The 16137-nt window shown below is 44.9% G+C and overlaps 2 protein-coding genes across 6 annotated transcripts in view; one reads left to right on the top strand and one right to left on the bottom strand.

Annotated features, from left to right (window-relative positions):
* The window catches only part of LOC103052522 (retroviral integration site protein Fli-1 homolog), a 33213-nt gene extending 30232 nt beyond the window's left edge, over positions 1-2981 (top strand). For all 5 annotated transcript variants that reach the window (XM_007429442.3, XM_025167438.2, XM_025167440.2 and 2 more), the window contains one exon: positions 59-2981. In XM_007429442.3, coding sequence (XP_007429504.2) covers positions 59-573 — 515 coding nt within the window. In that variant the 3' untranslated portion in view covers positions 574-2981. The remainder of the gene's footprint in view (positions 1-58) is intronic.
* Positions 2982-4870: 1889 nt separating this feature from the next.
* Positions 4871-15817, bottom strand: RBM42 (RNA binding motif protein 42). The gene is made up of 10 exons (XM_088139988.1): positions 15582-15817; positions 13651-13804; positions 12478-12565; positions 11114-11179; positions 10853-11013; positions 9055-9195; positions 8648-8854; positions 7446-7566; positions 6608-6802; positions 4871-5841 (listed from the first exon to the last, which is right to left on the bottom strand). The coding sequence occupies exons 1-10, from the start codon at positions 15737-15739 to the stop codon at positions 5729-5731; spliced, it is 1404 nt and encodes a 467-aa protein (XP_087996114.1). The 5' UTR covers positions 15740-15817; the 3' UTR covers positions 4871-5728.
* Positions 15818-16137: the final 320 nt, after the last annotated feature.

A 16137-nucleotide genomic window follows, 5' to 3' on the forward strand; every position in this document is an offset into this window, starting at 1 on the left:
CCTCCCGGGAACGAAGTGAGGCCGATGCTAAAGGCGCTGTTCTCTTGCCCGCCGGCAGGTAGCGGTCAGATCCAGCTGTGGCAATTTCTCCTGGAGCTGCTCTCAGACAGCAACAACGCCAGCTGCATCACCTGGGAGGGGACCAACGGCGAGTTCAAGATGACGGATCCCGATGAAGTGGCACGGCGATGGGGCGAGCGCAAGAGTAAGCCCAACATGAACTACGACAAGCTGAGCCGGGCGCTGCGCTACTATTACGACAAGAGCATCATGACCAAGGTGCACGGCAAGCGCTACGCCTACAAGTTCGACTTCCAGGGCATCAACCAAGCCCAACAGGGCCAGCCGGGTGAGCCAGCCCTTTACAAATACCACCACACGGAACTGCCTTACCTGCCCCCCTACCACCAGCAGAAGGTGGGCTTCGGCCTGGGCCACGGCACGCAGATGCCCGCCTCCTCCTCGGGTTTCTTCGGGCCACCTGCCCCTTACTGGAATTCCACCGGGGGGAACCTCTATCAGAATCCCACGGTGTCCAGGCAGGCCAGCAACCACTTGGGCTCTTTCTTCTAATCTCCGGAAGGTCTTGGAGCTACCTGAACTTCTACCGGAAGGTCTCATTACACAAACGTCCACCACACCCAGCAACTGGGACACAGGGAGTATCATCGCGAATGTATTTGTGGCCGTCATGAATAAAGAGGGCGGGGGGAGCAGTACCCCTCCCCACCACCAGCAGGCACTCTTCTGCTGCTCTACCATAAAGCTGTCTGATCTTCTAATCCACCCACCGGGACTTAGCTGGAAGACTTGACCAGCCAGATTTTGCGCTATCGCTGCCTGAATTTTGCAGGGATAGACTGGGTTTCAGAATTATAGGAGACACCGATGGGTTGTCTCAGCTTGCTTAGACTCTTTAATTTCCCCCCACATCTAGTATTACACCATGTACATAGTGGAAGCAGGGAGTGGTATGTTTTTTTGTATACAAAGTAGTGGCAAAGATGGGGTTTAGCCGTTGCTTCATGGTCACTTTTAGTCTTTTCAGAAGCGGAAGTCCCGTCTAGCCCAAACACCAAACTTTTTTCCATGGTGCTGCTGGAAAAGTATTAAGTATCTTAACATACTTGGGCAGCTGCTAAAACCTGAAAAACAATCCTTTTCTGAGTACAGTTTGGGGTTTTCTTTAGCCAGATTTATTGAAATGAATGTGAGGTAGCAAGAATTCCAGAACTGTCCTCAGCTTAAAACCAGTATATCCCTATGTACAATAGGGGGATTTTCTGATTTTTTTTCCCTAACCACCTGTGCTCTGGGGAGATGGTGGGTCTTTTGAATGATAATGGGGAAACTTGCAGCTGTTGGCATGATGGTCTTCTGAACCTTTTTCAGTCTGGAGACCAACTCTTACAAATTCACTTTCAGATGAGGACCAAATACAACAGACTGGCCTTCCCAAACCTAGGGCCTTCCAGTGGTGTTGCCCTAAGGGGCCCATAATTCCCAGCTAGCTAGCTAAAAGGTTTATTCTCTTGGAATTATGAGAACTGCAGTTCAACACATCTCAATTGGTCCAGATTGGCAAAGTTCTTGGGGAAAGAAAAAGGCAAAAAATAATTGTACTTCAGTTTGCTCTTATAACATGTCATTCCCCTTGGAATTTCAGAACTTTTCATGTGATGGCAATGGGGGTGAACTGACTCTGAACTCTTTTCGCTTGTAATGTAGATGGCTCAGTGGAAGCAAAATAAGGTGATAAACTATTAAGGTAGTAGAGTGGACTGAACATTGGAATCAGCAGGAACAAGTATCGTTTTAGATGATTCTCCCTGGAAAGAGCTACCTGCAAACCCTAACAGTTCTGCTAACAGTTCTGTTACTGTACTAGCTTTCTACTTGTAGGGACATCTCATCCTTAATATTATTATACACATTGAAATTCACCACCTCCAGTCTGCAGTAGCATGGTACTCTCTCTCTGATCCTATGGGTATCAATTCAGATATACAGGAAGTGATGGTATAACAAGCTGTTGTGTGTATATAGATTAAAGGATCTTCTTCCAGTAGAGCAGTGTTTCTCAATCTCGGCACCTTTAAGATGGGTGGACTTCAACTCCCAGAATTCCCCAGCCAGCATTGGTTGAGGTTGAGAAACACTGCTGTAGAGCGAAAGGGGAAGGTCACCTCACAAGTGCCAGAGTGTCCTGGTGTGCCCCGCTTCACTTAAAGTGTCTCTAAAATCATTAAATGATGGAACTGAAAGAGACCTGAGAAGCCATCTAGACAAACCCCATTCAGTATAGGAGTCTTGCACCCACAGCTCTTAGACAAGACACCGTCCCTTCTTGAGAACCTCTAGTGAGAACTCACCACTGCTCAAGACAGATTGCTCCACTACTAAATAGTTCTTACCATGATGAAGTTTCTCTTAAAAACCCAACTTCCCTTTTTCCAGTTTTTAAAGAACCATATTTCTAGTTTTTAATGCTGAAAACTCACCTGTTGAGATGTAGGACTGTTTGCCTGGTGAAAGAAATGGCTTACATTTTGCAACACGGATGTACATTCCTCTATGTGCACAAATCAGGATTTAAATCAACTAGTATTTATATCATTCCAAAGGGTGGGAGGAGTAGGGAGAAAGCGGGTGGTAAGGAAGGTGGTAAGCAAGCCAAGTACTCACTTCCTTTACACAAATCCTGTCAATCCATCTTCAGTGTCAGCAATGAACACAGTACCAATGATTTTCAACATATGAAGTATGGGGGACCCCCTACACCGGCCGGACAGTGCCTGTAGCCCACAAAACCACCTCTGCAGCAACTTAACTACCTTCCCCAACACAGAGATTCTGTACCACACTTATTCTTGTGAATACGTTTCCCTCTCCAAAGCAACCAACCGACCCACTTCTCTGTGGTAGGAATCAATTGTTTTGTACTTGTCTTCTGTGTATTAAATAGTTGTGCTGTGGTTTAACTGATGAAGTTCTGTGGATTTGATGGGTGAGTCACAGGAACACATGGGGGGAAAAGCACCCGTGAAGGAATGCGGGGGACATCTGTGGGAGTGCAAGGACCAACATGTATGACATCATCACACAAATGCCGCAGCTGATGGACTTGTGCCAGATGTTAGGACACAAGTAGGTAACAGTGGACTTTTGTGATTGCTACACACGTCATTTTGACATCATCAAGGTTTGCTACAGATGCTACTGGTGGGGAGCCTTAGCACTGACACTTTAATCTTCCAAGTGGTGCGATCATGGAAAATAAACATAGCTCAGGGTTGGCTTATTGGGTTCTTAGCATTCTTAGTGAGCTCGGCAATTTTCTTGCATACACTGATGTTAATCCGCTGAGGTTTCTGAGAAAGGTAATGAAATCCCTGCAAGGAACATGTCAAGCTCAGAGAACACCAAAGCCGCAACAATTTCCCAAGCGCTTTCATTCCTCCTCTCACTGACCCTCACATCTTGCTTGTATGGTTGACCACAGAGAAGGCTTTGCTGGCCAGAGATAAGGCAGCCATGGTCAGTAAGTTAAAGAAAAGGCATCCAATCCATTCCTGAGACTCTTTCAGATTTAATCCTAAAGACTATTTCTTTAAAACCCTTTCCTATTGTAGAAGGTTTAAGGATACAGTCTCAGTTGGTAGGAAGGCACCAGAGGTCATACAGCCCACTAGCTAGTCAACTTGGGAAGCCTTACATGATCTGGTTAGGCATAATCTACAGTCTGGACAATCAGCATTCAAAAAAGCTGACCTGACCCAAATTTTCACACTGAGGAACCGCCAAGTCTGTCCCCAGACTGCTTGCTCAAAGAAGAGAGACACCACGTCTGTCTCCTGAGGTGTGGGAAAAACCACCTTATTTGGGGACTTGCAAAAATAAGGAACTGTATTCTGGTTTTGTTTATTAAAAAGCATGTGATCTAGGCTACGCTATGCTACAGCCTCTCTTGCTGGATCTGAGCATCTTCTGAAAGAGTTTCACAGTAATTTCTTTAAGGGCTAGCCAAGGCCAAAGAAAACTTCTGAGCCTTTTGTAATCTTTCAACCCCTTCCAACTCCTGCTCGCTTATTTGTTTGGTCAATGGAGTTTCATCTGTCTGAACAGCTGCTGCCTGCCCCCATAAATCTCCTCCCCAGCTAGGGTCAAAGCTCCTGCCTTTCCAGGCTTCTCCCATCTGCTTCCTGCTCTTTGACTGTTTTTCCTGTTTGCTCAGTCCCTGGATAATACAAACACCTCCTCTAAGACACGCAGAGCAGAGAGAGAAAGAACAATGTAGCAGACACAGCTGGGGGAGGCTACTTCCCTTCTGATCCCCACCCTCTTAAAAAGCACCCCTTCTCACTGAAAACAACAAACATTTTCAATGGAATACCATTTCACTGATAGGTGCAGACCAAATGGACAAGTCTGTATTCAGCTGAACACTAATTAACGCTTCCTATCCCCGACCTCAGTGTTTCTCTTGGGAGGTGGAGAAGGACTGCAGTCCTTTTTGCACTGTTTCAACCAGACCCTTACCCAGCACCTAATCGTTTTAACTGGTGATACCAAGCAAAGGATGGGCAAAGAGTCAACAACACTGTTAGCATCTGACAGCTGGAAAACTAGGGGGGCTACAGAACCTATGGAGTTTTTCAACATCCCCTAACTAATAGGGGTATAGAATGCACACTGGTCAAAGCTACAAGCAAAGCACATGCCTGCCACTTTCATACAATTCACTAAGCCACTGTACAGTTTGTCTCTTCAATGTTAGCACGTCCTGTCAAACCACTAATTGTGCTTTAGTGTGATGTGTGAAATAGGTCCCAGTACGAACTCATCAGGAAGAATGGTCTTTGTGCATTCTGACCAAGTTGAATATTCCAAGGGTCTTTATAAAACAATTCAGCATGGCAGACAACATTACTCACCAACATACAACAAATAACAAGAGTAATGGAAAACATTCCATCACGGGGTCGTTCTGAGTATTCTGGAAGAAGCCACACTAAATGTCCTGGAAGGGAGTCTTACTTCAACAATACTTGGCATAGGCCCAAGTTGAAGTCAACTGAGTTCCAAATAGAGCTTTGGGACCTTCCAGAAAATCATGTTTTGCAAACTTCTAGAATCAAATACAAAAGCTGTGCTGGGTCATCTTTGGTCCAGCACCGTTTCCTGCAGCGGGTGACCAGATTGCTCTGGGGAGCCTACAAGCAGGACTCCAAAGACTGCCAAACTCTTTCCTTTCTCTTCTCCAACAATTGACTATCTCTGGACTTACAAAATTTATAAGCAGGCTTTTACCCCACCTCCCCCCGCAAAAAAGTAAAATAGCCACAAGAAGACAAGATGCTTTAGGTAGAAGGAAGCTGACCATCAGAAAAACAAGAGTAGGCATAGTAAAAAAAAAAAAAAAAGCATAAATTTATTGACTCAGCATACTTCTGCCTATATTTCCCCTCAAAATATTCCCAGAAGACTCTACAAGTTGTGGTTCCTTACTATCAAACCTGGAAAGCCACAGTAAGTCTGGGGAACAGGGTGTAAACACACAACACCTCCATGCACGTGAGCTTCAGGCTGGGCGGCAGTTGCTATCTATCCCCAAGCGCCTCTCCCACTGCCCGAGTTCTCGCAATCCGCATCTTCCCCAGCAGGTCCAGAGCTGGGTTCCTTGGCTTAGGCTGGTGGTTGAAACGCAGCCAAGGTGCGCGCTGTCCCGTTACCTGAGGCCCAGCTTTTTCTTCTCTTTCTGTTTCTTGCGCACAATGTCAATGTTGCGGTCCTTCCACATGCTCTTGCGCAGTTTAATGGGCCGGCTGCCCACATACTTTCCTGCCACAGAGAAGGAAGAAAGGGTGTGAGTGTGGGGAAGTTTAATAAAATACCCACTGGCTGAAGCCAGGTCACTAAGCCAACCTCCTTGATGGAAATACCACTAATATCTAAGGGCAGCTGTGGATGAGGGGAACTGAAGTCCACAACCACCTGGAGGGCATCAGGTTGGAGCAGGCAAATTACATTCACAATCAGAGACCCTTTAGACTAGCCGAGTTCACATATTACACCCAAGCAATCATGTGATTTATTTTATGTGGGGGATTCCATGATATTATCCTGGCTATTGAGGTTGGAAACTATAATTAATGACTCACTGATCACTCGAGCTACAGTGGTGCATTCCATCAATCAGAGTTAAACAAGCCATAGCTTACTCTTATGTAGGGACCGCATCATTAAAGGACAACTGTAATGAGGGAACTGATTGTAATTCCCTAAAATGGAACAGATGCAACTTAGCACAGACTTTTTTTTAAGCAGTTTGTATTGTATTGACTTTGTATTGAGCTATATGACATTCTTAAGATCAGGAGTTCTTAAGATTTGGGTGGACTTAGTAGCCAGTCGATGTTTTGGTTTTCTTGCCCAGAAAAGGGAAAGTGCCTGTGTCAAGACAGGACTTTTCCATCACCGGTTATTTCATTTTTAGCTGGAAGTTGAATCTGCTTCTCCACCTCAGTGGGACTCAAGCAGGATAACCTCTCTGGATGAGATGGTCATCTCTACCTCTGCCATCAAGAAATGGAGACCTCACACTCACCATTCATTTCTCGCATGGCACGAACATAGTCGTTGGGGTCTTTGAAGCTGACAAAGCCATAGCCTTTGGTTTTGCCAGTGCGCTTGTCCCGGATAACTTTGGCCTTCAGGAAAGATGGATAGCGGCTGAAGGCACGAGCCAGAATGTCATCGTTCACCTCATTGCCCAAGTCCCCACAGAAAATCCGGAAATCATCTAGGAAGGAAGGAAGGAAGGAAGGATAATGCAGGATCCTTGCCTAGTCCTCCAGACAACAGAGAATCTTCAACATGCATACATAAGAGGTGAGATAAATCGGAATTTCAAGAAACTCCTTTGTATAGCTTTTCATGGTTCTTGCCTCTCTAGCAGAGGAATCATTATATTTCTTTTCTTGAAGCCCATCTCAAAGAGCCAGTTTGGTGTAGTGGTTGAGGCACCAGGCTAAAAACCGGGAGACCGTGAGTTCTAGTCCCACCTGAGGCACAAAGCCAGCTGGGTGATCTTGGGCGAGTCCCTCTCTCTCAGCCCTAGGAAGGAGGCAATGGCAAACCACTTATGAAAAATCTTGCCAAGAGAACTGCAGGGACTTGTCAACACTGACTCAGAGGCACCAAAAAAAAAAAAAAAATTCAAAGAGCATGGTTTATTCAAGATTCAAAAATTCTGATTTGGTTTGATGCACAGACCAGGTCATGCTGGGAGAGACTGAAGATGTTTACAGATCAATACATTTGAAAGGCACCAGGTTAGGAAGGGATGTTGGTACAAATGCTAGGCTTGAGGAAAAATCATGGCCTCAACATCCATCGGTATCTTCCACTGTCTACCCCCTGGACCACTCCAGCTGGATGCTCACCAGCGTCCCATTCAAGAAGGCTGGGGTCCTCCCAGCAGGTCCCAGCAGCAGTACGAATACAGCGCTTCAACTTCTCCTGCTTTGTCTTCTTCTTGTCCTCCGGAGTGCTCTCCATGACTGGCTAGGGGGCAAAGAGGAACATGACGATCAGTTAACCCACATTGGAGACTTGGCCCAGCAGGCTAGAGAATGATAATCACATGAAAAGGAAAAAAAAAAAGCCACACTTTCCTGCCACTACTTTTCTCACAGACCCCTACCTATCTCAGGCCATTCACTACAATTCCTAACCCCAGGCTCGTTCACATGATACAGTGACAATTGATGGCACCTAAGGCTTTAGTGTGCGTCAATAGTATCTGGGGGAAAACTGTGTTGCCTTCACACCCTGTTTGTTGATCTCTCTCTAGCCGGTCTAAGACACAGGGTGCCAGACTGGAAGGATGCTTCTCTTGATCAGCAAGGTCCTTATGTCCTCATATATCACCTGCTCCTACAGCTTATTGATAAGCATACGTGCTGGTGGCCACTGAGTTTAACCACTAGGGCTTCCCAAGATTTTAGCCCTTGGCTTTTGATACCAGTGAGGTTCACTCCTTTTATTCATTTATTTATATTTATTTTTAAAAATTCAAAGAGTAAAAGACAAATCAAAAGGGAGGGAGGGAGGGAGGGAGGGAGGGAGGGAGGGAGGGAGGGAGGAGATGAAAAAAGAGAAGAAGAAAAAAAGAACTAAAGTTAAGAAATATAATGACTTCCAACCTTGTTTTCAACAGACAGTTCCAATGTTATGGTCCCTCCTACTTCTTATATAAGTCACTTCAGCCTCCCAGCGAGGTTCACTCCCAATGCTAAGCCATAAGATGGTCTGCTTGGCTTGCATTAATATCATTATGTTTAGGTGAGATGGGTTGGGCTGAGCAAGAGGCTGGCCCCAAGTCCCCCAGCTGGCTTTCATGTCTAAGGGAAAACTAGAACTCACAGTCTCCTGGTTTCTAGGCCAGCACCTTCACTGCCACACCAAGCTGGCTCTCTCTAACATGATGTGTGTAGCTGGTCTATATCTCTTCTCCCTCCCCATTCCCTCCATCCCAGTAATACTTAGCTCTCAGCAGCTTTGAAGAAAAACACACAAATAAGACAACTATTTCCAAGAGGAAACTAGTCACTGCCTCTACAAAGAAAGGACCACCATTTATTACCTCTACAGGAACAAATCCAGCATCAGCCCCCCGGGGGCGCTTCCCTCGTGCAGGTGCCAGGTCGTGCCCACGTAGTGACGGCAGCCCCCGGGAGTCCACGACCGGGAGCAGGTCTGTTTCTGGCATACTTGGGCCTATCACTGGCTCCTCGATTCCAGCCGGTTCTTTCTCCTCCACCACAGGCGGCAGAGGCTCTCGATGTTCCTCCTATAGAAGCAGAGTGAAGATGCCAGTGACACTCAGGAGCCAGGAGCAGTACTTACTGCAGACAACGTTTTTCGTATAATCCTCCAAGGAAGCTCACTGGAGTGGTTCTAAGCTGTTTCCCTCCTTGGAGGTGAAGAAGAGGTTGGAAGAATGGACATGAGTACAAATCTAACCAGATGGGCTTCACCATACTTACTCACCTCTTGTTTTTTCACCGGAGGGGAAGAATATACTGTAGGAGCCGCCTGGATGACTGTGGGGTTCACTTTTGGAGGGGTCACCACTGGCCGAGGAACAGGCACCAGTGGAGCCAAAGGGCCAACAGGAATTCCTGGTCCCACCTGGTCAACAAGGAGCAGAACACAGTCACGATACACTTCACAAACTCTTGTTTTAAAATTTTTTTACTCTTTTTTGAAATGTAACAGAAAAGAAAAACAATAACCAAATATAATGATTCACAGTACTAAACCAAGTATAACAATACACAGTACAAAAAGCAAAAACATGAAGATAATTACATTGTAGAGGAAAAAGAATTTTTTTTAAATTAAAAAAATTTAATTTTTAAATTAAAAAAAAAACAAAGTTAATACTTTGAAGGAGTTAAACAGTTAAAAACACAATGGTATTCAAGTCTTAAACAGCAGGCTAAACCTTGACCACATGGAATTATACTGATGAGATTTCCGACAGTGTCAGTAAAAAAATAAATTCATATGTAGGTAGTATAAAAGTGTCTCACATCAAGAATGTTAGGTCAAGTACAATGAAAACTATCAAACAGAGTAAAACAGTCTTCTTAGCTGCTACAGATACACAATAAATCTGGAGTTCTTTGTACTTCAACAGTATCAAATTTGGAATATAATTCAATGTCACATTTCTATCTTTGATCCTTATTTTTTTTCAAGCACCATGTTTTGCAAACTCAATGCTCTTTCTTCACCCTGTAACATGCCATATCTCCATGCCCTAGATAGGTTGGTACACCACACCAGACCTCGCCTTCCTTAATCACAGCTTCTAAAGAAACACTAAGCCATTAACCATGGTTTATAAACTACAATGGCTGGTTCCCTACAACATGCTAAGCTACCCTAATATTCTAGTTTGGTGCAAAGTGTGAACTCAGAATCAAATCAAAGCCAGATATGCTCCACAAAGATTTCTCCCTGGAAATACTTCTGGCATTTCAACAGGAAAAGCAGTTTTTTTAGGAGGAGTATGGCACAGAACTAACTGCAATATATATCCCCAGACATTCAAATAATTTCTTGGAATTAATCTGCCTACAATACTGGAAGACATAAAAACGATGTCCCGCCAAGAGCTGGGAGGCTGCCAGCTCTGCCGAAGGGAAACGAGGCACAACTGGAGCCGAGCCGAACATTGTTTTGTTCAGTTTTAATGACCCAGCTAGGCCTAAGAGCATGAAGAGTTAAGCAATTCTATGTGTCACTTAGTTCATTTAATTATTGTGCAGAAGACTGTAGACCAGTGTTTCTCAACCTTAGCGATTTTAAGATGGGTGGACTTCAATTCCCAGAATTCCCCAGCCAGCATGGCTGGCTGGGGAATTCTGGGAGTTGAAGTCCACTCATCTTAAAGTCACTAAGGTTGAGAAACACTGGTGTAGACTATGAACGTTAAAAAGTTACCACTGAGTAGCAGCACCCATGCCAACAAATACCATAGGAGGACACTCTCCTGTGGTGGAATCCAGCCTTGGGAGCTCCAGAACTCAGCCCCATCCTGTCAGCTACACCAGTGCACACTTCTCCAGCCCCTTTGCAGAAGAACGGTGTCAGCCTGTGACCATCAACAGAGAGTTTTAAAAGAGGACTGTCTGTTCTGCCACCAGCATGTCCATTGCTCTTTTGGTCTATACCGGCAGACTGAAACTTACCCCTTTGTGTCATTCTAAACCGCCCCATAACTCAAAACCCTGCAAAGCTCATGCTGCCCTTCCCTGCTCTAGAAGAGAAAGGCACTTACCGGGGGACCAGGTCGCATTGGCCCTATGCCCCCAAGGGGTGGGCCAGGTGCTCTCTGCATTGGTGGGCCCATAAGTATCGGGGGCCCTTGAGGGCCTGGCATTGGGGGCCCTACCATGGGCTGGTGATGCGGTGGGCGCATTGCCATGGGCCGAGGACCACCTAACAACAATAAAAAAGACAGCAAGAACTAGGTGTCACATTAGAGCCTCTGCCCCAGGCTCGCCACCCACTGGGCTTAAAAAGGAAAAGGAAAGCTTACCTGCTCGCTGTAGGACATGAGGCACAAAGGTTGGTCGGAGAATGGGAGGACGTTGTGGGGGAACAGCTGGAAGAAAAGAGATCCTTTAAAAGCTCCTTGGAATATCCTGTCCTGAGTAGTGAAAGGTTTCTAGCCTAGAAGCAATTGTCTCAGCCTGCTGGAGGAGTGAAAAACTCCACTCTTCCTGCAGCCCCACTGCGATTCTATATGGGGAACAGAGAACAGGACGGCCCAGCTCTGATACCTACTTGGTTCCTAAATGAGGTGCAGAGAAGAAGGAGTGGTGGCTGTCCCTCTTCCACCACCCTGATCATTCCCTTGCAGTCATTTCCCTCTTGCTTTCTGCTACCACGTTACCGTAAATCAAAAGTCGATGTAGAATGTATATACAATGGAGCTGTTGGCAGGTTAGAAGCTAAATTCCTGGAGTAGAAAATGGTGTACTTGCCCTACAAAGTTCACCTCATTGATGGCACTAAAGAGACACTCTTTTGCATCTACTCAAGTCTGCTCCCAATTTGTAATGCTGTTTATTATCTTTAAGCCCCTACACTGGTCTTTCCCAACCTACATTTCTGCCAGTGTGCTGGAGTACCATATTCAGATTCCCCAGCTCACATAACCAAAATGGCTGAGATTATGGAAACTGTAGTCCAGCAGACCTGTACCTAGTCAAGGAAAACTATTATAAATGACTTGGATCAGGATGCTTAAAAGAGGTTCATCCTTCCAACAGTTGGATCGGCTGAAGAGGCCTATTAGACATATTCCACCTGAGTTGCAATTGTTGAGAGCATAAGTATCTCAGCTTCATTTCAAATACACTAAACTGTAAAACTCTGCCTTTACCCTGACCCACATTTTTAAACCAGATGAAATTTATTTGTTTCAGCAGCTATACAGCTCAGGGTATTCTTGAACATTACTGTTCTCAGCTCTTACTTTGACTTATCCAGCCTGATTCTTTTTTTTTCTTTTTGCGTTTCCTTAAATCTACTGCTAGATACGTTGGAGACAATATTCTACGAACTTAAATCAGAGTTTCTCAAACAAACAAACTAGATTACTTAAACTGGAGTGGGGAACCTGTGCCTTTCTGGAATATGCTTTCCCTTAGGCCCCTGATGGCATGGTCTACAGTCAAGGATGACAAAGATCCTGTCCAACCTCCAGAGAACTATACCTTCTACAAATATGTAATCTTCTGTGCCAGCACCTGCTTCAACCCCTAACATTCCTAGAGCCGTTCTCTTCTTTCAGATATAAATGGATAATAAATCCTTTACTCTTTCAAAGACACTGGTGAAGTTACTGTGGGGGCTGGAAGATGATTGTTCAGCCAAATGCTTTGGAACCAACCTCACCTGGGCCCACAAATGGCACTGGAGGAGCCACAATAGGGGCAACCACCGTGGCAGCTGCTGCTGCTCGGGCTTCCAAGCTCTGCTGGACCTGGAGGGCATGAAGGTAACAAAATGGAAGAACAGATGGTAGCAAAGTAAGATGAGTAGTCAGGTATGGAAGTTACATTTTTGTCCTTTATATGTTTATCATCCCCATTCTTGCATCTAGTCCAAAATACTGGTACTCTTCAAATATCTCTGGGAATCAAATAAGGCCGAAGGACTTTTCTATTTTTGTTTGTCAACAACTAGTATTTCAGAGTAGGAGTCCTCCCACTGACTCTGAAAGTAGCTTATAGTCATCATGACGTTTAGCCATTGTTAAGTTTGTTCTCCCAAAACAAATCTAAACTCCTTTCAACAGACCCTTACAATTTATCCAGCTGCAAAAAGCTGGACAGATGTTAGCACATTTGTCAGCAATGGCATTTCTTCATATAAATCAAACAAACAAATGCACACTAAAGGGATTTAATCGCCATTCAAAGAATAAAAAAAAAAAATCATTCCAAAAGCATTGCTGAAAACTAGGTAGTTTTAAGCAATGCACCTAAAAGTCTTTGGTAGATTTCCCTAAAGAAGAAATTGCAGGGGACAGGGGCTTCCATTAGTTCTTTATAAACATTATACTAATTTCCTATTGACTTAAGAATAGGGACTGATTACATTATCTTCTCCAAACTCGTACAGAATTTCCAGTCAGTACATAAAGAGCACCAGACTGGGTACGGTTAGACAATATGATCATAGCACACAAAGATGAGGGAAACTAATACAGATTTTCTTGCTTGTTCTGCATTACATCACACATCTGCCTTGCATTTAGCACTGTGTTGGGCAGAACAGGAAAAGTGGTTGCTTTTCCTGTAGCCTATGAGCAAGACCCAGGGGAACGAAAACCAAGGAATTATTTAGCATCAGCTGACACTCTACTGCCCGTATTTCAAACCAGCAAACAAAAATTATCTGGTGATGTAGAACAAAAAGCCTGCTTGAAAAATGAGGTCTGAAACTCAGATCTATACAGCTTGTCTTTCCAATGACAAAGCCAAACCTATCACCGATTTTAAGTATTCCACTGAAAACATTCAAGCATCCTGGATTACAAAGAATATAATTAAACATATTGCTCACCTGCTGATAAGTGTTGGTAGCAATGATGGGTCGGATGACGGGAACAGGGGGCACCGCGGACACCGCTGGTACTGCTAGGGCAACTGGGACAGCTTCCACCACAGGGGCAACAGGAGGCAGAGACACAGGAGCTCCAAGCACTTCCTGCTCAAACCTGGAAGTGATCATCAGTAGCTGTATTATGCTTTTGAACATTCAAACACTTCACTTTCATCTCAACAGCAATTAGTATCAGTTGCTTGGCTCTATTTTCTGATTAGATTTATATTCCTTTCCTGAAGCTACAAAAAAAAAAATTAAATTATCACAGAACGATGAAACTCAACGAGTGGGCCAATCACTATCGGCCAGCTTGATGTATCTCACAGGAAGGGCACTGTTAATATCATTTTTTTAAAAAGCCATTTATACATACCAAGTGGTTAACAAAGTTTTGAAAATTAAATCAATAGCAGAAAAGTAGGATAAGAACACAATGAAAAGGCAATTCTTAAAGTCAGGAATTACCAATAGCAGCAAAAACAACTTTTCTACTCTTCACCCACATGAACATATAATATCCTACAATAAAGAAAGCCTGGGGTAATCCACAGTTAATTTCTATGTGCAAAGACGGTAAGATCCATTCAATTTTAACTCTGTGGCTTTTCTCCCAAACTCTTAACTGATAGATAGATCTTAGCATTTTAATAAAAAACAAAGCAGATCTTCCAGGCCTGAAAATGACCTGCATTATGCAAACTGAAGCCATCACAGAAGCTAAATTGGAGAATTAGCAAGTTCTGGAATATATATATCATAATTTGCTTCATGCTAGGAATGCTTCATGCTAGGAATGGAATGTGGAGAACAAGAGTGCAGAGTACAGAATCTGAGTTGTAGATTCCCAACTCAGCTTCCTAGGATGTCCATCTGCCTTTTTTCCAAGCTCCAAACATTCTTACAGACAAAAAAAAAAAACCTCAATTTTTCACTGTTCCCCTAAATGAAAGAGAACAGTGAAAAAATGGGACTAAAATTAAATATAAAGAAGACCAAACTAATAACAGGTAGAACAACAGCCTGAGAATTGGCAGTGAAGACACTGAAGCGGTGAGCTTCTGCCTTTTAGGATCAACCATCAACAATAAAGGAACAAGCAGTCAAGAAATATGCTGCAGACTAGCACTTGGTAGAGCAGCCATGAAGGCCTTGGAAAAGATATTCAGATGCTGTGATGCGTCCATACCTACAAAGATCAGAATCATGCAAGTCATGGTATTCCTGTGACACTCGATGGAAGCAGGATAGGAAAAGTCTTGACCATGGACAGCCAAGAAAACAAACTAATGGATCATCAAACAAATTAACCCAATAATGGACACATTATGGGCAGATCCAGCTCTCTGGAAAAGGTCTAATGCTGGGAAAGGTGGAAGGAAAGAGAAGAGGACGACAGGAGCAAGGTGGAAGGAATCAGTTATGACAGGGTCACTGTTGGAAGACCTGAAAGACCAGGTCTTAGGGATAGATCGTCGTGGAGAAAATCTATCTATGTGGTCCCTAGGAGTCAAAAATGACTTGATGGCACATAATCAATCGATCGATCGATCGATCAATCAAAAATGTATTAAGACTACAGCTCCCAAAAATCCCACCAGGCTGGAAACTGTCGTCCCAACACATTCGGGGACAATCCATTCGGAGACGTGTTTTACTCTTCACTTGTCCTCTACGGGGGCGGGGGCGGGGGAATTGGTGGCCGCCCGATATTTGGGGCCATAGGTCCCATAAGCCCGGGCAATGCGGCCGAGAGTTGGGGATTATGGGAATGCACGTATACGAAGTCACCCGAAGGGTCGAGCTCAATTTAAAGGAGGCTTTGCCCAAACAACCGGAATACACCGGGGGCTTCTCCGGAGCCCCTCTTAGGCCTGCTCTCCTCTACTCACAGGGCCATCTCGGCTTCCATTTCCTTCAGTCTCTCCTCTCCGCTTTTCGCGCCTCCCGCCGCCGCCACCACTGCTCCTTGCCCAGGAGCCCCTCCCGGCACCCCGGGGGGACCTCCGGGCGGCGGCGGCGGCGGCGGCGGAATCGCAGGAGCCGCCATGGCTCGAGTTCTTCAGTCCGGTCCAGTTACTCTGACAGCCTCCGACGTCGACTTCCCCTTCTTTCCGGCGCACGCCTCACAGGTCACCACAACTTCCTGGGCTTTTTCCGCTTTCTAGCGGGAGACCAAACAAGGCTTTCCTAGAGGGTACTTCCGGTACAGAAAGAAAGTCTCTTGAGACTCTATGGGCTAGGTGGTCTGCGGTCACCCGAAAGGCTCCAGACTTGGCGCGAATGAACGAACCTTCGTGTCGTTACTTCACGGTTCCATGTTTTGGGTCAACGCACAGAAAAACTTAATGTGACTGTCTTGGATCTCCTAGCATAAGCACCTGCTTCACTTCCTTTTTGCTTGCATACTTGAAGACTCCTTTGCCTACAAGATTGCCATCCATAGAA

The sequence above is a fragment of the Python bivittatus genome, unplaced genomic scaffold (genome assembly GCF_059951505.1).
Source record: "Python bivittatus isolate LINGU-HERP-01145 unplaced genomic scaffold, Pbiv_v1 ctg000310_np1212, whole genome shotgun sequence".
Classification (NCBI taxonomy): domain Eukaryota; kingdom Metazoa; phylum Chordata; class Lepidosauria; order Squamata; family Pythonidae; genus Python; species Python bivittatus.